This window comes from Bufo gargarizans, chromosome 3 (genome assembly GCF_014858855.1).
Source record: "Bufo gargarizans isolate SCDJY-AF-19 chromosome 3, ASM1485885v1, whole genome shotgun sequence".
NCBI lineage: Eukaryota > Metazoa > Chordata > Amphibia > Anura > Bufonidae > Bufo > Bufo gargarizans.
Window position 1 is genome coordinate 205367605 of NC_058082.1, and position 21826 is coordinate 205389430.

The window sequence follows — 21826 nt, forward strand, 5'->3', positions numbered from 1 at the left end:
TAGTAAGTACCGGTTCTCCTTCATCCACTGAATTATTCTTTGTGCTTCTTTTCTTGTATAGTTGTTCCCATCCTGACCAGGCTGAGTGGGTAATGGTACCTGGTCTTGTCGATGTTGAATAGCTATATACTGATCAGCCAATCTTGATCTTCTCCTTACAACCTAAATAAAAACTGGTTACTGAATAATATGACTACCAAGATGTGTTTACGGTGTAATCTCAACTTTGAACCTTGTCACCTCTCCTGGCAAGTGTTCTGGTAGCTACTTGTATTCCCCATGTAATAACAATTCTATACTACAGAGGAGGGGTCAGGTACCCCAAAACTCAGCTAGCCTGAATAATAATTGTATTTTTATTTTCACTTCACCACTTTAACTAGAGACTTATGGGGGGAGGGGGGGTCATTTATTAAGACCAGCAATTTAGACACCGGTTTCAATATGCCCTATAGCTGGCAATGGATCCCCCGGAGTGATGTAGAGGCACCCACCTCTACATAACTTTGGCAGATCCATCGCCAATTATAAATGTAAGACAGCTTCCTAGCTTCCTACCTTTGTGCTGCAATGTGCGCTAGAAGTATGCCTAATATAGGTGTATTTCTTTCTGGTTAGTGAATCACCCCCTTATTTATTTTTTGGATATATAGGAAGATCAGTAGATGGCAGAAAAGGATAAGATAATAAAAGTCTACATTGGAGCTGCCTATCAGAGGAATACTAATAACCTATTTATTTAGCAAAGTTGGTAAATAGCTAATGTTTGGGCTGTTTTGGGCCCTTACAAGTGTGATAGCAAACTGAATATGCAGGTTTGACACTGCACGTAGCAAATGGCTTATTGCATCATACTCTCCCTGTGCAGAGGGGAGGAGGTTCCTGGGGAAGCAGGAAGTAAGCAGACAGAGACTGTGCTGGGTGCTGGAGACCAGGAGATCTCTGCTGAATCTGGAAGGGAATGGACTGGCTCAAGGGGGAGACTGGCGACAGCTCGAAGGGGAGGTTTGCAGCGATGACCCCAGGAGTGTCGTTTCTGTAGGATCCAGTTCTGGAGTGGACCAGGAATTAAGAAAAAGCACCAAGAACCTGATGAAGGAACTGTAAGTGCGGCTTTGCCGTGTCACATTGCACCACACTGTTGAAGTTACATTTTGACATACAATAATGCTCCGAGTACAGTTACATTGCGGTGTACGGGCTGCAAGCTAATGCATAGCCCTAAGGGACTCATACGCTGACACCTTCCTATCTCACTGGCTGCTCATAGGGTGGTATATGCTGTGAGCTGGAGTAAGGATTAAAGTTACAAGAGACAGACGTAATTTCCCTGTGGATTACATATAGTATTGCGCAATACTTAGGGTGCACCATAATGAGGAACTCGTCCAGGAACATACAAGTGCAGCTAGGCTGCTTAATGGACTTTGGGGAAAACATCACATTTACTGGTTTATTGTGAGACAGACCGTGTTACATTTACTGTTGGTTTATTCTCTGTGTTCCAATCTGTTTTATATATTCTCAGCTTCTTGTTCTCTACATTGTTCAGTAAACTCAACTGCTGGGAAAGGACTGTTGTCTGTGTGGCACCCTCTGTACCTGTGAGCCCAGCCCTCGGTTTTCCTACATATCCTGCAGTTGTCAGCTATATTGTAGCACTACTGCACCCAGCAAGCAGTAAAGCCAAGGCACTAAGAGTTTATTGTGCTGTCATACAGATGCAAGGCATTCTCACCAGGCGCACCAACGCATCTATTGTATCCAGCAGATGTCAGCTATATCGTGGCACCACTGAACCCAGCAAGTGGTAAAGCCGAGGCACTGCCAAGCTCAAGGAGAGATGGAGTTGGACCAGTTGTGAATATATAAGAGCCTGGGCAGGCGTACAAGCAGCAGTTTTCCCTTACCTCCGTGTATGATGGCACAGGTGCAGCATGCATCACTAGATGCTGCAGACTCACACAGTCAGTGCTGATATTTGCAGCAAGACGTATCTATATACCGTACACCTACAACTGTATTCTGCTACTACACAATTCACAGCCTGCAATTTATGAACTGTCCAAATATTTGTCATTGACACTAAGTTTATCATGACAATCAAGTCATGTGATAGGTCAAGCAGCACAATGCATCGAATCTGTACTATATTCTTTGATACTATCATTGTATTTTATGATGATATATCACTATCTATGTTGATATAGGAGGTGTAAGGTACCATATTTTATTTGTATATGTTATAATAATAATATTTTACTTTATTTACCACTGGTTTATATTAAATCTTGGCTCTTCGTACTGGGAGCTCTGGATAAGCACTGTGTGTTAGTCTGTCCATATAAAGTAGTAGTGAGCAGCTCACCATTATTTAGAATGCCTCCCCAAACGGGTAATGCCTAGGAGGACCTTGATTGCGGACTGCTGGCAATTCATTCATAAACATCTACTAGAAATAATAAAGGAATGGCACAGCAATGTCATAGGAATCGATGCTCCTGAATTGTTATTACACGGAGAATGCAAGCAGTTTGGTTACTGAATCTCTCACAATCAACTGCAGTGAATGTGCCTACAGCTTAATAATAGTCCAAATAGTTTCCATAAAACACGGGTGTCAAACACAAGGCCCGCGAGCCGAATCCGGCCCACCATCATGTGGCCCGCGGCTGTCCGACCGAGAGTGCTGTGAGACCGATCGCAAAAGCTGTCACTCACTGCGGCAGCCGGGGCCGGGTGATCAGCTGAGCGCAGCCAGCGCTCCTCCCGAGCCTCCCCGAGTCCCTCCCCTCCCTCCTCTAGTCTACACAGTCACTACAGTGAATGATGCCAGGCAGCGCAGCTGCTCACTCACTGTGTTCAATCAGTCTCCGTCTCCGGTCTCCAGTCTTCGCTCCTCCTCGCTCCTCCTCGCTCCTCCCCTGCCTCCCAGACTAGTCCCTCCCTCCTTCTCTCTGATAAGGAAGTCAGGTCCACACAGGAAGTGACATCAGAGAGAGAGGCAGGGAGGGAGAATTGAAATCATTCTTCTCCTCTCCAGTCCAGCTCCAGCGCCCAAGTAGTGCCCAGCCCAGTGCCCACTGTGCCCTGCCTGGAGTGGTTTTGGTTCAGTAGATTCTCCTAAAAACGTACTTTTATCATATGCAAATTACCTGTCTACCAGCGAGCAGGGCGGTTGCTGGTAGCAGCCACATCCTCCTGTCATATAGACGCATGTTGATTAACAGGGCAGCGAGCACGCTTGTTCTCTGGCTCGCCCTGTCTACATTGAAAATCTGGCGCCTGCGCCGTACCTGTCTTCAGTCGGCGCAGGCGCCGGGTGTAGATGTGACGTCATCGGCGCAGGCGCATTGAGGATGGAGCGGCCGAGCGAGCGCCCTCCTCTCAGTGCGCCTGCGCCGACTGAAGACAGGTATGGCGCAGGCGCCAGATTTTGAATGCAGACAGGGCGAGCCAGAGAACAAGCGCGTTCGCTGCCCTGTCAATCAACATGAGGAGGGGGCGTCTCCATGACAGGAGGATGCGGCTGCTACCAGCAAGTAACCTACTCGCTGGTAGAGAGGTAATTTGCATATGATAAAGTGATAGGAAGTGATAATAAATCGCATAAGGAGCGCTGTGTATTACCGGTACTTACAACTACAAGCGCTCGTCGAGAGGAGGGAGGAGGCAGGCTGGGAGGACGGGTGCTGGCAGGGCGAGTCATACGTCACGCGCCGCCCACTTTATGAATGAAACAGGCGGCGTGGGCGCATGACGTATGACTCACGCTGCCAGCGCCTGTCCTCCCAGCCTGCCTCTTGCCTCCTCCCTCCTCTCGGCGAGCGCTTGTAGTTGTAAGTACCGGTAATACACAGCGCTCCTTATGCGATTATATACATACGGTAACCATTAACTATTAGAGATACGATTATACAGTGAGCGGGGCCCGTGTAGTAGAATAGTCACTGCACGGGCCCCGCTGTCATTATAAAAGCAGATGCCGGCCCCTAGCCCGTGTATTGAGGATCATTCACTACTACAGGGACACTTATGGAGGGGATCTGTGGATGACACATAGCATAAGATGCTATATATGTGTCATCCACAGATCCTCCCCATGTCATACACAGATCCCCCATAAGAGCCACCCACAGATCCCCCATAAGTGTCACCCACAGATCCCCCATAAGTGTCACCCACAGATCCCCCAAAAGTCCGATACAACCGGCCCTTTGAGGGTGACCAAACTGCTGATGCGGCCCCCGATGAATTTGAGTTTGACACCCCTGCCATAAAACATAATAACCATCATTAGTTGGATAGGTATTAAAGTAAAAGTCTGCCACACAGACCCACTGCCCAATTCATAGCATCATAGCAGTACACTCAGACTAAGGCCCCCTGCACACAAACGTATGCACCCCGTTGCCGTATTGCGGACCGCATTTGCGGATCCGCAATACACGGGTGCCGTTCCGTGGGCATTCCGCATCACGGATGCGGACCCATTTACTTGAATGGGTCCGCAAATCCGGAGATGCGGAATGGTGTGGAACGGAAGCACAGAACGGAACCCTACGGAAGCACTACGGAGTGCTTCCGTGGGGTTTTGTCCCGTACTTCCGTTCCACAAAAAGATAGAACATATCTTTTTGCGGAACGGCCGGATCGCCGACCCATTCAAGTGAATGGGTCCGCGATCCGCTGTGGATGCACCACAGACCGCAGCACAACCACGGGGTGCACACGTTTGTGTGCAGGGGGCCTTAGGCTACATGCACATGACCTTTGTGTGTTTTGCGGTCCGCAAATTGCGGATCCGCAAAACACTGATAGAGTCTGTGTGCGTAAAATTGCGGGACGGCACGGACAGCCATTGATATAACTGCCTATTCTTGTCCACAAAATGGACAAGAATAGGAAAGGTTAGATTTTTTTTTGTGAGGCCACAGAACGGAGCAACGGATGCGGACAGCACACGGCCGTGTGCATGAGGCCTAAAGATATATATTAAAAAAAAAATATATATATATATATATATATATATATATATATTACAAACTGATTCCTGACTACTTCTACGGTATGTATTAACCGAAGTGGAAATAGCAAAAATGTAATGAGGAAATAATATCACACACTTTATATATACAAATTAGGTTTATAGAAAAAGGTGTAATGAACCGAAAGTTGCATTTAACCTTTATGTGCACCATGCCGTAAATATTGTTTCTGCTGTAAATATGTGGAGCAGGCTCACAAGTAATGCCCGCTTCCTATACAGCAGGTGACGACTGTGTAATCTAATATGAATTACACCTGGCCACAATGATTAGGATTGGAGAGGTCTCCAATTCCGGTCATTTAACCACTCAGATGCCACAATCAATAGCAAGGATAACATTTGTACAGTTAGAGGGAGAGAGCTTTTGGAGTAAAATTGTGGTGCTTCAATCAGTTGCTATTACAGCTTGCTGTCTAGTGAGTAAACAGAGGGTTGCATGTTCCTACGGGGCCCAAAAAAAATTACAGAAAAAAAATGGAGTTTAAAAAAACTTATTAGAATATTAAAAATTCAAGTTACCTTTCCAATTCTACATAAAAAAATTAAAAAATAATAATAAATAAGTAATACACAAACATAATTTGTATTGCCGTGTCCAAAATGTCTGAACCATTAAAAATAAAACCTCAAATAAAAAAGGCAGAATTGCATTTCCTTTTTCCAACTTCAGCCCACAGATTTTTTTTAATGTTTTCCAATACAAGCTAAAGTGCCATTAAAATTTACAACATGTCCCTCAAAAATAAGCCCTCATATGGCTAGATGAGAGTGTGGTTCAGGTTTATTATTATTTGTACACTTTACATAGGGTTTGACTGGTGAGTTGTACAGTGGAAATGCTAATTAGGCCCAATTCAGATGGCTTTGATTAGGTTGCTACATTAAAGGGGTTATCTTTTTTTGTTTCACAATTCCATAGTAAATTTCCTACCCCTGCCCTGATCACTGCCTCTGATCTGACAGATCAAATCCATTCATGGAAGTCTTACTTACAGGGGCTGCAACATTGAGCGCATGGGAATTTTTCACCTGATAAACCAGCTCTGGGGTGAGATAAATCACTGCAGCCATATGTCCCTTCTCTGCTGCCTCAACAGCTTGTACTCCACCCCCCAAAGACTACAATGGGCTATGTACAAACTTGATCAGTCAATTCAGAAACAATGAACAGTGTAGGGCAGAAGGCAAGAAATAAGTGCAGGAAAGGTTTGGTCTGTGCGCTGAGACAGTTATTGGGACTCACAAGCCTCCCATTTGGCCGACAGTGTCAGAGTGATATACACTGGCTTACCTTTAGGCCTCATGCACACAACCGTTTTTCGGGTCCGCATCCGAGCCGCAGTTTTTGCAGCTTAGGTGCAGACCCATTCACTACAATGGGGCCGCAAAAGATGCAGACAGCCCCGTAAAAAAGTAGCATGTCCTATTCTTGTCCGTTTGGCGGACAAGAATAGGCATTTCTACAAGGGGCCCGCAAAAAACGGAACGGTCGTGTGCATAAGGCCTTATACAGTGACAAAAAACAAAAGAGGAAATCAATAACCACAGTCTCCTTGGGAGGTAACATACAATCCCTCTCCCCCTACTGAACCAAACTGTCGGTTGCACGGTGAAATCCAGTTCTGCTGGACCGCAGTCTGAATATTGCAGCAGCCATAAGGAATCTAAAATGAGACTGCAACATAAAAAAAAACACATCTGCAACAAAAAACAAAACACCATTAACCAAAATGCATTGCATGTACTGTTTTATATTTCAATATAGAATTGAAAGTAATATCACCATGAAAACCGCCACAGAAAACGTGCCATTTTTCAGATATGCGAAACCAGCCTTGAAGTGTAAAAGGACTGCTCATCTGACAGTGTGTACAGTTCTATAATACATTACACTGTAGAAATAGAATAACTATAGAAAAAAAAATTGAGGCCATGTTCTATCTTTACACTGTGTTTGCCACAATTGTTCAAAAATGGTGGCAATTTGGCTTCAGTACATGGCAAAATGGCAATTTAGCCTTTATGTGTGAACAGAGACCAAGATAGAATGCATCTGCTGGAACAAAACATACCTTTCTCAGATGAATAGAGTTTCGTCTTACAAAAGCTTTTCCTGTCTCTTTAAGGCCATAGATAACAGATGAAAAATTTGGTAGAGGGCCATGTCTAAAAATAAAATACAAAGATATGTAATTAAATACTATATTTATTATTAGTCACAAAACCTATCACTTATATTTGTAATTTATCAACTGAATTAAAGAAAGAAAAGATTTTAAGATTTTTTTTTTACAATTGTCAGTTTAAGGGCTCATGCATACGAACGGGTGCTGGCCGAACCCGTGCTGCAGACTGCAAATTGCTGTCCGCAATGCATGGGCACCGACCGTAGGGTTGTCGTATGCAGACACAGGAGCTATTCACTGCGGACGTAGGATTCATACAACGGTCTACAATGAAAAAAAGTAGTGCATGCACTAACTTTTTTGTGGTGCAGAGTAGGAGTGGTGTGATATAAACAATATACAATATAAACAATATAAATTTGCGCAACGATCTAGATTTTGTCTATATCGCCATATCGTGATAGATGACCACAAAGCGGTAGTGAATTGAAGAAGCTTCTCACTCCCTGCTCGTGGCCTCCCAACTCGGCACCGCACTGCACTGGCCAGGGCCTTTCGTGCACACATTGTTAGCGTGCTGGCTGACGCTGTGTGTAACATCAGGTCCCTCCCAGTGCATGCTGGGAAGAAGAAATGGTTCGTCTCCTGCGGACTCCATCAGCCAGCCGCGTATCCTGCAGGAAAGATAAGTATATTAGCAGGGGCCCGTATCTACCCGGGGGGTAGGGGGGTTGGCAGTTGGGTTGGAGGAGGACTATGGCATAATGGGCTGATGGTGCTGGCTGGGGGACATGGATGATTGCAAATAGTAATGGCATGGGGCTGATGGCACTGGCTGGGGAACATGGATGATGATGGCAATAGCATGGGGCTGATGGCACTGGCTGGGGAACATGGATGATGATGGCAATGGCATGGGGCTGATGGTGCTGGCTGGGGGACATGGATAATGGCAAATAGCAATGGCATGGGACTGATGGCGCTGGCTGGGGGGGACATGGATGATGGTAAATGGCAATGGCATGGGGATGATGACGCTGGCTGAGGGACATGGATGATGATGGCATGGGGCTGATGGCGCTGGCCGGGGGACATGGATGATGGCAAAAGGCATGGGGCTGATGGCACTGGCTGGGAGACATGGATGATGGCAAATGGCAATGGCATGGGGCTGATGGCGCTGGCTGGGGGGGGGACATGGATGATGGTAAATGGCAATGGTATGGGGCTGATGGTGCTGGCTGGGGGACATGGATGATGATGGCAATGACATGGAACTGATGGCACAGGCTGAGGACATGTATGATGATGGCAATGGCATGGGGCTGATGGCGCTGGCTGAGGACATGTATGATGATGGCAATGGCATGGGGCTGATGGCGCTGGCTGGGGGCATAGATGATGGCAATGGTATGAGGCTGATGGCGCTGGATGGGGGACACGGCCAGGGCCTTTCGTTTTAACATTTTTAGCGCGTTGGCTGACACTGTGTGTGACATCAGGTCCCTCCCAGTGCATGCTGGGAAGAAGACATGGTTCGTCTCCTGCGGACTCCATCAGCCAGCCGCATATCCTGCAGAAAAGGTAGGTATATAAGCAGGGGCCCGTATCTACCTGGGGGGGTAGGGGGGGTGGCAGTTGGGTTGGAGGATGACTTTGGCATGGGGCTGATGGCGCTGGCTGGGGGACATGGATGATTGCAAATAGCAATGGCATGGGGCTGATGGCACTGGCTGGGGAACATGGATGATGATGGCAATGGCATGGGGCTGATGGCACTGGCTGGGGGACATGGATGATGATGGCAATGGCATTGGGCTGATGGCGCTGGCTTGGGGACATGGATGATGGCAAATGGAAATGGCAGGGGGCCGATGGCGCTGGCTGGGGACATGGATGATGATACCAATGGCATGGGGCTGATAATTAGCTATACCACAGTCTGTAAGAAATAATAAAAAAAAAAATTATAAAGCAATTAGCAATACGTTAGTTTAAGAACGTTTTTCTTATTAGAGTACGTGATTGCTAAAATAATCGTTTCCTGCAGCCCTAGATGTCATCCGTTGTGCCTGTTTTGGTCGACTCGAAAGCATGGAGCTTACATGTGGGGAGGAGGAAGAGGTGCTCGTAAAGAAGACCGGTGCGACGTTGGTCATATGGACCTGGTTTGGGTTTAAGGAGTCGGATGTTGAGCAGAAAAATATATTCTGCAAACTATGCCGGGCGAGAATATTAGCGAAGACAGGGAATACAACTAATTTGTTTTATCACCTCAAAACAAAGCACGTTTTGGAATACGAAGATAGCCAAAAACTGCGCCCTCCACAAACGCCCAGTCAGTCAAGTGGAAAGAAAAAAGGTGGAGCTGCCCCTACACAACAGCACACTGATATTTTAAAAGCATTTTCAAAAGGCACTCCCGTATGACAAAAAGAATCGGCAGTGGATTGATATTATAAATGCCATTACCCTGTACCTGTGTAAGGACATGGTGCCATTACTTACAGTGGAGAAAAGCGGCTTTCAGAACATGATTAAGACACTCGATCCACGTTACGAGGTACCTAGCCGCAAACACTTTAGCCAAACTGAAATGCCCAAACTGTATGACAAAGTATGCGAGCAAGTGAAAACATAAAACACTATGCAACTTCTATGGACTTGTGGTCGAGTAGCACAATGGAGCTTTACATTAGTCTCACAGTCCACTTCATCAATGAAGAGTGGAAGTTGTGCAGCAGATGCCTACAGACAGCTTATTTCCCCGAGGATCATATGGGTGAACTGCTATCTCAGGGATTAAAGGAAGCGTTGGAGTCATGCGGACTTAAAGAAGAGTTACAAGTCTGCATAACCACCGACAATGGCGCAAATATAGTGAAAGCAGTAAAAATGAATGGCTGGACAAGACTTCAGCCACAGGCTCCACCTCGGTAAACATTTCTTTTAGTCCTAGACTAGTTCAACATTATGCAGGGGTTGACTGTGCTAAATATGCAACATGCCAAACCTGCAGGGTATAGCGAGGTGAGGTCACGGTTATGGGCAATCGAGGGTTGCTCACTGTATTGGAGAACCCTGGGCAGGCATGTGGCAGTGAAGGAGAGGTAGACACGGTTCCTCTGGGGCACACTCTGTATGTAGGGACCAGGCCTGATGGTGGATGAGGTGCCCTGGATGTTACGGGTATTTTGAGTGCCTGGGGCAAGGTCCCTTTTGGATTCGTGACGCCAGTGCCTTTGACGGTGGCACACCGGTTGATAGTTGGAATAAGTGAGGTACACAGGTAGTATAGTGAACCAAACGTTGCTTTACTAAACAGTCCAACTTTGTACATCAGATGGTAACACAGTCTCTTAGAATCACAGCTTCACAAGTAGGCTTACTCCACAAAATGGCAGGTATTAATTATGCAAGATACTCAGAGGGTAAATCCACAATGCACTCAGAATCAGGTTGTACCTTTCCTCAGAAATAGCGTACACTGTTCCTTTCTAGAACTCCTGTCTGGCTTTCTATCCCAGGGCCCGAATGCCTAAAGGGTGGCTTAAATCCTTGGTAAATATCTCTTCCTCTGGTATTAATTAAATCCTTGCTTTACTTTCTACTGCATCTGCCTATCAGGGTTACTTATCTTTCCCTGGGATTTCCTTACTAGTCTGATGGATGACTGTGGGTTTCTCTCAGGAGGTTCTGTCCTGCTACTGGGGTGTCTTCAGAGCTAACTAAGGCTCTCTTGGCTTCAGGCAGGCTAGATCTCCTCACTAGCCTCCTGGTCATAGCTAGCAGCCAGGGCTATCAAGCTGCATATCAGGAGAAGGCTTTCTAACCTCTGTCTTCTCAGACTCTTGACTCTGCACACACTCTCCCTGTCTAGGCCTGGACATTTATACTAGGGGCTCCCTATCTCCCTCTAGTGTCTGGGATGTCTAACTACACCCAACTAGGCCTGCTATTGCATCATACAGGGGAACATTGCATATAAAAACACATTAGAACATACATTAAATGCACAATTAAATATAACATTTCTGTTCCTTGTGAGTAGGAGTAACGCGCACACCAATTGACCCTTGTGTAGTGCCCACCCCTACCTAGTGGGACACTACAAATAATATCTTCCAATTTTGTCCTTAGAGAGAAGTGTGAAAGACGCCCGTGTTAAACATGCAATTGGCAAATGCAAGAAAATAGTGAGTGCCTTTTCTTACACTTGGAAAAGGAAAAGAGAAATGGCTAATGCCCAGCTGAGATAAACCTGCCTCCTCACTGCCTCATCACTGAAACACCAACAAGATTGGGGTCTCAACAACAGATGATTCAGCGGGTGCTTGAACAAGAGAAGGCCATATCACAGGTCCTGAAAGCAGACAGAAAAACCAGGCACCTGGTACCAACTTGGCAGGACATTGATGTGTTAGAATTTATGAACAAGACCCTCAGTCCGCTGTTGGAGTTCATAGATGCACTGTCTAGAGAAGAGTATGTGAGTGTGTCGTATGTCCAACCTGTGCTCCACCTTCTAAACAACACAGTTCTTCCACTAGCTGATGATGACATTGATACAGACCTGACGAAGGACACGAAGAGAGCCATCCTCAAGTATTTAAATGAGAAGTACTCAGACCCTGCAACTGATGACCTCCTGGATATGGCCTCCTTTGTCTACCCACGCTTCAGATCATATATATATATATATATATATATATATATATATATATGTATATATATATATATATATATATATATATATATATATATATAGCTGCTGACTGAAGAGAGCTCATCTTGACAAAAGCAGCAGCAGAAATTCAGGCACTGCTAGAGATGCAAGCTGTGTCTGCCACAGAGTCACCACCATCACACACATGCAGATGAGCTGCTGGAGAAGCCCAGAGAGAAACCAAGAGGAGTCAACAAAGTCTGGGCAGCTTTTTAACCCCTTAAGGACTTAGGCGTACCGGTACGTCCTAAGTTTAAAATTACATTGCTGCGCGGCTGAGGTTAATCGGAACAGGATGTCCGCTGAAATCATTCAGAGGGCATCCTGTCACAACGCCGCATTGGCGATCGCCGCAAACCACAGGTCAATTTAGACCTGCGGTTTGCAGTTTTACCTTATCCGGTGGACGGCGATCGGCGGTGCCATCGGGTCCCCATGCGGCTGTAGGGGGGACCCGATGGCATGGAAGGCAGCGCGATGCCTTCCGGTGGCGAGCCTGTGAGATCCAGCCCCCTGGATCTCACAGGCCTAAAGCTGTATGAGTAATACACACTGTATTACTCATACAGCCAATGCATTCCAATACAGAAGTATTGGAATGCATTGTAAAAGGGATTAGACCCCCAAAAGTTGAAGTCCTAAAGTGAGACAAAAAATAAAGTTAAAAAAAGTTGGAAAAAAAAAGTTTCCCACCCAAAAATTTTTAAAGTTTCAAGTAAAAATAAACAAAAAAGTAATTTTCCACCAATAAAGTTAAAAAAAATTGGTAAAAATAGGGGGAAAAAAAAGACATATTATGTATCGCCGCGTCTGTATCAACCGGCTCTATAAATATATCACATGACCTAACCCCTCAGATGAACACCGTAAAAAATATAAAAATAAAAACTGTGCTAAATAAACAATTTTTTTACCTTACATCAGAGTAAAGTGTAATAGCAAGCGATCAAAAAGTCATATGCACCCCAAAATAGTGCCAAACTGTCATCTCATCCCGCAAAAAATGAGATCCTACCCAAGATAATCGCCCAGAAAGTGAAAAAACTATGGCTCTCAGAATATGGAGACACTAAAACATGATTTTTTTTGTTTCAAAAATATTAGTGTGTAAAACTTACATAAAAAAGTATACATATTAGATATCGCCGCGTCCACTCTATTTAAAAATATCACATGACCTAACCCCTCAGATGAACACCGTAAAAAATTTAAAATAAAAACTGTGCTAAATAAACAATTTTTTGTCACCTTACATCACAAAAAGTGTAATAGCAAGCGATCACAAAGTCACACGCACCCCAAAATAGTGCCAATAAAACTGTCATCTCATCCCGCAAAAATCATACCCTACCCAAGGTAATCGCCCAAAAACAGACTATGCAAACACTAAAACATGATTTTTTTTGTTTCAAAAAAGAAATCATTGTGTAAAACTTGCATAAATAAAAAAAAGTATACATATTAGGTATCGCCACATCCGTGACAACGTGGTCTATAAAAATATCACGTGATCTAACCTGTCAGATGAATGTTGTAAATAACAAAAAATAAAAACGGTGCCAAAACAGCCATTTCTTGTTACCTTGCCTCACAAAACGTGTAATATAGAGCAACCAAAAATCATATGTACCCTAAACTAGTACCAACAATACTGCCACCCTATCCCATAGTTTCTAAAATGGGGTCACTTTTTGGGAGTTTCTACTCTAGGGTTGCATCAGGGGGGCTTCAAATGGGACATGGTGTCAAAAAAAACAGTCCAGCTAAATCTGCCTTCCAAAAACTATATGGCGTTCCTTTCTTTCTGCGCCCTGCCGTGTGCCCGTACAGCAGTTTACGACCACATATGGGGTGTTTCTGGAAACTACAGAATCAGGGCCATAAATATTGAGTTTGTTTTGGCTGTTAACCCTTGCTTTGTAACTGGAAAAAAATTATTAAAATGGAAAATATGCTAAAAAAACAGAGATTTTGAAATTGTATCTCTATTTTCCATTAATTCTTGTGGAACAACTAAAGGGTTAACGAAGTTTGTAAAATCAGTTTTGACTACCTTGAGGGGTGTAGTTTATAGAATGGGGTCATTTTTGGGTGGTTACTATTATGTAAGCCTCGCAAAGTGACTTCAGACCTGAACTGGTCCCTAAAAATTTGGTTTTTGAAAATTTCTGAAAAATTTCAAGATTTGCTTCTAAACTTCTAAGCCTTGTAACATCCCGAAAAAAATAAAATATCATTCCCAAAATGATCCAAACATGAAGTAGACATATGGGGAATGTATAGTAATAACTATTTTTGGAGGTATTACTATGTATTATAGAAGTAGAGAAATTGAAACTTGGAAATTTGCAATTTTTTACATGGATACATGGTACATATGCATGGATTCTAGTTTGCTGCTCACTGTTATTTCTCCATGTTTCTAGGTCTGAGGGAGACTCCTGTTCATCCGTATCTTGGAGGAACAGGTTGTCTCTAGTTCCTGACATTATTTCCAGGGATCATTATAGGGCGACTCAGGGTCCAAGGTTCCAGTGTATGAGCCGTCCTACCATCTAGGTCCACTCATATGGTTAGGAGTCATGGCTAGGATTAGGGTGGTTCTAGGAGGTGACCAGCTCCCATACCCCAGTGTCCAGGCTTAGTCTTTATTCCCGCTTCCCATCGGTGTTCTGTGGGGGTTTCCCCACCGTGACAATAACTATGACTCGTCTCAGTCTGCAATGATTGTGATGTTGGTTCTCAGAAAACACTTACTTTTAACTTTAAAACGACAGACCGATGAAATCAACTCACCTGTTTCTAATTTATTCTGCCATTAGTATGGGCAGAAAAAAGTTGATGACAGGTTCGCTGTTGAACTTGAAGGTTTTTTAGTTCAAATATGTGCAGCTTTATTTTTGTGCAATATAAATAAGTAATCAGGACAGCAGGAAAAAAAAGCTATGTTTATTTTTTTTACATTTTGCACTTTATTTTAAACAAGTTTGTGTTCACTTCATCTTTACATTCTTTGGAAAAATATCTGCTACACAATACACATCATGAAAATTTCTTGCAAAGTTTTGTAATTTGTATAATTATATTGTGATATACATTTCAGGCCATATCGCCCAGCCCTAGTACAGAGGCACAAACAGAAAACCCTCTGTTCCGCAGTAAACCTTACAGATTGCGAACCCATTCAAGTGAATGGGTCCGCATCCGGATTGCGGTGCACAAACAGCATATTGTGGACCCGTAGTTTGCTAAAGAAATAAGTGCAGGAAAGGTTTGGTCTGTGCGCCGAGACAGTTTCTGGGACTCACACTTAATGTAGTCACAGGCCCACCATTCAGCCAACAGTGTCAGAGTGGTATACACTGGCTTACCTTTATACAGTGACAAAAAACAAAAAAGAAGAAATCTATAACCACCGTCTACTTTGGAGGTAACACACAATCCCTCTCCTCCTACTGAACCAAACTGTCATTTGCACAGTGCAATTTTGTTCTGCTGGACCGCAGAGTCTGAATATGGTAGCAGCCATAAGAAATCTTAAATGAGACTGCAACTTAGCTGTCAAAAAAGATGATAATTACTTACCGGTAATTGGATTTCCTGTAGCCCTAACGGCACTGATAGGAGGATTATCCTGCCTCCCGAGGACAGGAAACAATAAGGAGCCCCAAATAAAAAAATACCTCCTCCAACCTGCTCCAGTTAATAACAGAGAAGACCGAAATGCCTCAACAAGATATTTAGAATATGATATAAACAGCAAAGACAAAAGAAACAATTACTTAATTCAGTCAAAATTTAACAAAAAAGAGGGAGGGAAAAACCCCAGTGCCGTTGTCGAGGCTATGGGAAATTCAATTTAGTAATAATCATCTTTCCCTAACGCCGTCCCAACGGCACTGATAGCTTTTCTTTCTCTGAAAATCTTCCTAAGGAGGGACTATAGCCAAAATGACCTTTCGTCCAAATTCAGATTTGTCAAAACATCTCATTTAGGGTCCATTCACACGTCCGTTATAACACTCCGTTTTTTCGGATCCATTAATTTCAATTGCCTCTGCAAAAATGCGGACACCAATCATAGTGCTGTCCGAATCACGGAATCCGTTCCGTTTTCCTATTTTCGAGTACGCTGATCCTAAACAAATTTTTAGCTTGTCCTACTTTCTGTCCGTTTTTCGGGTCTGTTGTCCATTCAAGTCAATGGATCCGCAGAAATGCGGATGACATGCACAAAACCATCCGAATGTCATCCAATTTTGCGGATCCGTTGACAGGAAAATGGATGGAAAAATAAAACGGAATAACGGAAACACGGAACGGATTCGGAAGCACTTTAGTAAAAAAAGGAAGGTTGTACTGAAAAACAGATCTGCAAAAAAAAGGAACATTTATCTGGAAAGGTAAAAATACTGACGTGTGAATGGAGCCTTATAATGTTTAAAGAAATACATATGACCATGTAGCGGCCCTGCAGATCTGGTTTACAGAAGACGCTCTTCTCTCAGCCCAAGATATTGAAACAGTTCTAGTTGAGTGTGCTTTGAGTCCTATGGTAGGGGAGATCTGTTTTTCCTTATAACAGCGCAAGATAGTCAAATGATTCCAGCAGGTTATGGAAGCCTTAGAAGCTGCCAGCCCTTTGTTCTTCCCCTGAAACTGCACTAAGAGATTATCTGATCTTATGCTCTTAGCAGCTTCCAGGTAGGCAAGTAGACATCTTCTGACGTCCCGATAATGAAATCTCTGTTCCTGTTCTGAAGATGGCGAGGGACAGAAGGAAGGTAGTACTATCTCCTGCTGACAATGGAACTTTGAATAAAAAACATTTGGAAGGAAGGATGGAGAATATTTCAAAATAATCCTATCATCTAGGACTGTCAAATAAGGAGGTCTACAAGAAAGAGCCTGTATTTCCCCAATTCTTCTTACTGTGAAAATAGTCACCAAAAAGGCTGTCTTTAGTAACCTTAAGGAAATATCTTCCAAAAGTTCAACATTTTCCCTGGCAAGAGCACAAATAACTAAATTTAACCCCTTAAGGACACAGCCCTATTTCACCTTAAGGACCAGGCCATTTTTTGCAAATCTGACCAGTGTCACTTTAAGTGCTGATAACTTTAAAACGCTTTGACTTATCCAGGCCATTCTGAGATTGTTTTTTCGTCACATATTGTACTTCATGACACTGGTAAAATGAAGTCAAAAAAATTATTTTTTTTTGCACCAAAAAATACCAAATTTAACAAAAATTTGGAAAAATTAGCAAATTTCTAAAGTTCCAGTTTCTCTACTTCTGTAATACATAGTAATACCCCCAAAAATTTGGATGACTTTACATTCCCCATATGTCTACTTCATATTTGAATTATTTTGGGAATGATATTTTATTTTTTGGGGATGTTATAAGGCTTAGAAGTTTAGAAGCAAATCTTGAAATTTTTCAGAAATTTACAAAAACTCAATTTTTAGGGACCAGTTCAGGTCTCAAGTCACTTTGCGAGGCTTACATAATAGAAACCACCCAAAAATGACCCCATCTAAGAAACTACACCCCTCAAGGTATTCAAAGCTGATTTTGAATACGTTGTTAACCCTTTAGGTGTTGCACAAGAGTTATTGGCAAATGTGGAGGAAATTTGAGAATTTTATTTTTTTGTCTAATTTTTCATTTTAACCCATTTTTTCCACTAACAAAGCAAGGGTTAACAGCCAAACAAGACGGTATCTTTATTGCCCTGACTCTGCCATTTACAGAAACACCCAATATGTGGCCGTAAACTACTGTACGGCCACACAGCGGGGCGTAGAGTGAAAGGTGCGCCGTTTGGTTTTTGGAAGGCTGATTTTTATGGACTGGTTTATTTACACCATGTCCCATTTGAAGCCCCCTGATGCACCCCTAGAGGAGAAACTCCCTAAAAGTGACCCCATCTAAGAAACTACACCCCTCAAGGTATTCAAAACTGATTTTACATACGTTGTTAACCCTTTAGGTGTTGCACAAGAGTTATTGGCAAATGGCGATGAAATTTGAGAATTTCATTTTTTTGCCTAATTTTCCATTTTAACCCATTTTTTCCACTAACAAAGCAAGGGTTAACAGCCAAACAAGACTGTATCTTTATTGCCCTGACTCTGCTGTTTACAGAAACACCCCATATGTGGCCGTAAACTGCTGTACGGCCACACAGCGGGGCGTAGAGTGAAAGGTGCGCCATATGGTTTTTGGAAGGCTGATTTTTATGGACCGGTTTTTTGACACCAAGTCCCATTTGAAGCCCCCCTGATGCACCCCCAGATTATAAACTCCATAAAAGTGACCCCATCTAAGAAACTACACCCCTCAAGGTATTCAAAACGGATTTTACAAACTTTGTTAACCCTTTAGGTGTTGCACAAGATTTAATGGAAAATAGAGATACAATTTTTTTTTTCCAGTTACAAAGCAAGGGTTAACAGCCAAACAAAACTCATTATTTATGGCCCTGATTCTGTAGTTTACAGAAACACCCCATATGTGGTCGTAAACCGCTGTACGGGCACACGGCAGGGCGCAGAAGGAAAGGAATGCCATACGGTTTTTGGAAGGCAGGTTTTGCTGGACTGTTTTTTTTTACACCATGTCCCATTTGAAGCCCCCCTGATGCACCCCTAGAGTAGAAACTCCAAAAAAGTGACCCCATTTTAGAAACTACGGGATAGGGTGGCAGTTTTGTTGGTACTAGTTTAGGGTACATATGATTTTTGGTTGCTCTATATTACACTTTTTGTGCGGCAAGGTAACAAGAAATAGCTTTTTTGGCAGCGTTTTTTATTTTTTTATTTACAACATTCATCTGACAGGTTAGATCATGTGGTAATTTTATAGAGCAGGTTGTCACGGACGCGGCGATACCTAATATGTATACAATTTTTTTTATTTATGTACGTTTTACACAATGATTTCATTTTTAAAACAAAAAAAATGTTTTAGTGTCTCCATAGTCTAAGAGCCATTGTTTTTTCAGTTTTTGGGTGATTATCTTAAGTAGGGTCTCATTTTTTGCGGGATGAGATGACGGTTTGATTGGCACTATTTTGGGGTGCATATGACTTTTTGATCGCTTGCTATTACACTTTTTGTGACGTAAGATGACAAAAAATGGCTTTTTTTACACCGTTTTTATTTTTATTTTTTTACGGTGGTCACCTGAGGGGTTAGGTCATGTGATATTTTTATAGAGCCGGTCGATACGGACGCGGCGATACCTAATATGTATACTTTTTTTTTATTTATGTAAGTTTTACACAATGATTTCATTTTTGAAACAAAAAAAATCATGTTTTAGTGTTTCCATAGTCTAAGAGCCATAGTTTTTTCAGTTTTTGGGCGATTATCTTAAGTAGGGTCTCATTTTTTGCGGGATGAGATGACGGTTTGATTGTTACAATTTTGGCGTACATGCGACTTTTTTGATCACTTTTATTACCTTTTTTTGGGAAGTAAGGTGGACAAAATTTCAATTTCATCATAGTTTTTTATTTTTTATTTTTATGGCGTTCACCGTTCGGGTAAAGTAACATGACCGTTTTATAGATCAGGTCGTTACGGACGCGGCGATACCAAACATGTGTAGGGAATTTTATTTTTTTAATTTTTAATCAGTGATAAATGTGTTTTTTGATTTTTACCTTTTTTTCACTTTTTTTTTTACCCAGACCCACTTGGTTCTTGAAGATCCAGTGGGTCTGATGTCTGTATAATACAGTACAGTACAATATATATTGCACTGTACTATATTTTACTTACACTGAACAGATCTATGCTTTCAGCACAGATCTGTTCAGCACCATGGACAGCAGGACGCCTGAGAGGCGTCCTGTTGCCATGGGAACCTTCCCCGTCTGCTCAGTTATGGTCAGAACTGCGCAGACGGGGAAGGGTAAGGACGGGGCTCTGGGGGGGCTGTCTGGGGGCTCTCTCCCTCTCCATCGGGGGTCTGCAAAGGCACTGCAGCCCCCCGATCGGAGAGGGAGGGAGCTCCCTCTTACTGTTAACTTTTTCCATACAGCGGTCCGTACGGACCGCTGTATGGAAAGGGTTAAACGGCTGACATCGCATCACCGATGTCAGCCGTTTATACCAGGGTGCCAGCAATGTGCTGGCACCCTGGTATACCCACTGTACACCAACGATTACGCAATAGGAGGCGGGCGGGGGATCGCGATCCCGCCTGCCGCACCGCCCGCCTCCCGCACCGCCCCCACCGCCCGCAACACCCCCCCTGCACCTCCCACCGGGCTAAAATCATTCAGAGGTGCAGGGGGGGTGATAAATATATATTTTCGCCACACTAACGTTTCTGATCGCCGCGGTCAGGGACCGCAGCGATCAGAAACTGCAGAAAGCGCAACAAACCGCAGGTCTGAATTGACCTGCGGTTTGTTGCGATCGCAGACATGGGGGGGTCACGGGACCCCCCCGCGCATTTAGCCGAGGTGCCTGCTCAATGATTTGAGCAGGCACCTTGTTCCGATCACAGCCGGCCGCACGGCAGTGATCGGAACAACACATGACGTACCGGTACGTCATGTGTCCTTAAGGACTCGGGAAACATGCCGTACCGATACGTCATGTGTCCTTAAGGGGTTAAATCCCATGGGGGCACCCTGACAAAGTGGCCAGGATGGATCCTGTCTGTCCCTTTAATATATTTCTTAAAGGGAACCTGTCACCGGGATTTTGTGTATAGAGCTGAGAATATGGGTTGCTAGATGGCCGCTAGCACATCCGCAATACCCAGTCCCCATAGCTCTGTGTGCTTTTATTGTGCAAAAAAAAAACGATTTGATACATATGCAAATTAACATGAGATGAGTCCTGTCCCTGACTTATCTAACATACAGGACTCATCTCAGGTTAATTTGCATATGTATCAATTCAGGGTTTTTTACACAATAAAAGCACACAGAGCTATGGGGACTGGATATTGCAGATGTGCTAGCGGCCATCTAGTAACCCATGTGCTCAGCTCTATACACAAAATCCTGGTGACAGGTTCCCTTTAACTAAGGAAACCTCTGCCAACCTAATGTCCCTTATCGAACCTTGCTATATAGAGGGACAAACGTCATTGGAACAATTAATTGGAACTGGTGTGATATACCAGTTGCCCCCCCAAAAATCTGATTGAGGCAGGGGTGTGATATACCTATAATGTACTTTTCATATATTGCATTTGTATTGTGCAGAATTTGTGTGCGGTTCTGCTGAGATACCGCAGCTATACAGGGGGACAAACGCCATTAGAGCAACTAATTGCAACTGGTGTGATATACCAGTTGCCCCAAAAAAGATATGATTGAGGCAGGAGTGTGATATACCTATAATATAATTTCTATATAGTGCATTTGTATTGTGCAGCATTTCTGTGCGGTTCTGCTGAGATACTGTAGCTATACAGAGGGACAAATGACATTGGAACAACTAACTGCAACTGGTGTGATATACAAGTTGCCCCCTAAAAAAAATCTGAGGAAGGGGTGTGATATACCTATAATATAATTTCTGTATAGTGCAGCATTTGTGTGCGGTTCTCCAGAGATACCACAGCTATACAGAGGGACAAACGCCATTGGAACCACTAAATGCAACTGGTGTAATATACCTGTTGCCCCCCCAAAAAATCTGATTGAGGCAGGGGTGTAATATACCTATAATATAATTTCTATATAGTGCATTTGTATTGTGCAGCATTTGTGGGCTGTTCTGCTGAGATACCATAGCTATACAGATGGACAAACGACATTGGAACAAATAAATGCAACTGGTGTGATATCCCAGTTGCCCCCCTAAAAAACTGATTGAGGCAGGGTGTCACTGGTAGTACGGGGAAGGAAAGACAACCAAAGGGAACCACAACAAAACAACAGACTAGGCCC

General features: G+C 43.5%; 2 protein-coding genes across 9 annotated transcripts in view; both read right to left on the reverse strand.

Moving 5' to 3' along the window:
* Window positions 1–21826, reverse strand: part of INPP4A (inositol polyphosphate-4-phosphatase type I A) — a 393978-nt gene that overhangs the window by 315811 nt on the left and 56341 nt on the right. The gene's annotated exons all lie outside the window — the stretch shown is intronic.
* The window catches only part of LOC122931482, a 162109-nt gene that overhangs the window by 119412 nt on the left and 20871 nt on the right, over window positions 1–21826 (reverse strand). The window contains exons 2-3 of the mRNA XM_044285547.1: window positions 7123–7216; window positions 11–162 (exon numbers count right to left, since the gene is read on the reverse strand). Coding sequence (XP_044141482.1) covers window positions 11–162; window positions 7123–7216 — 246 coding nt within the window. The remainder of the gene's footprint in view (window positions 1–10; window positions 163–7122; window positions 7217–21826) is intronic.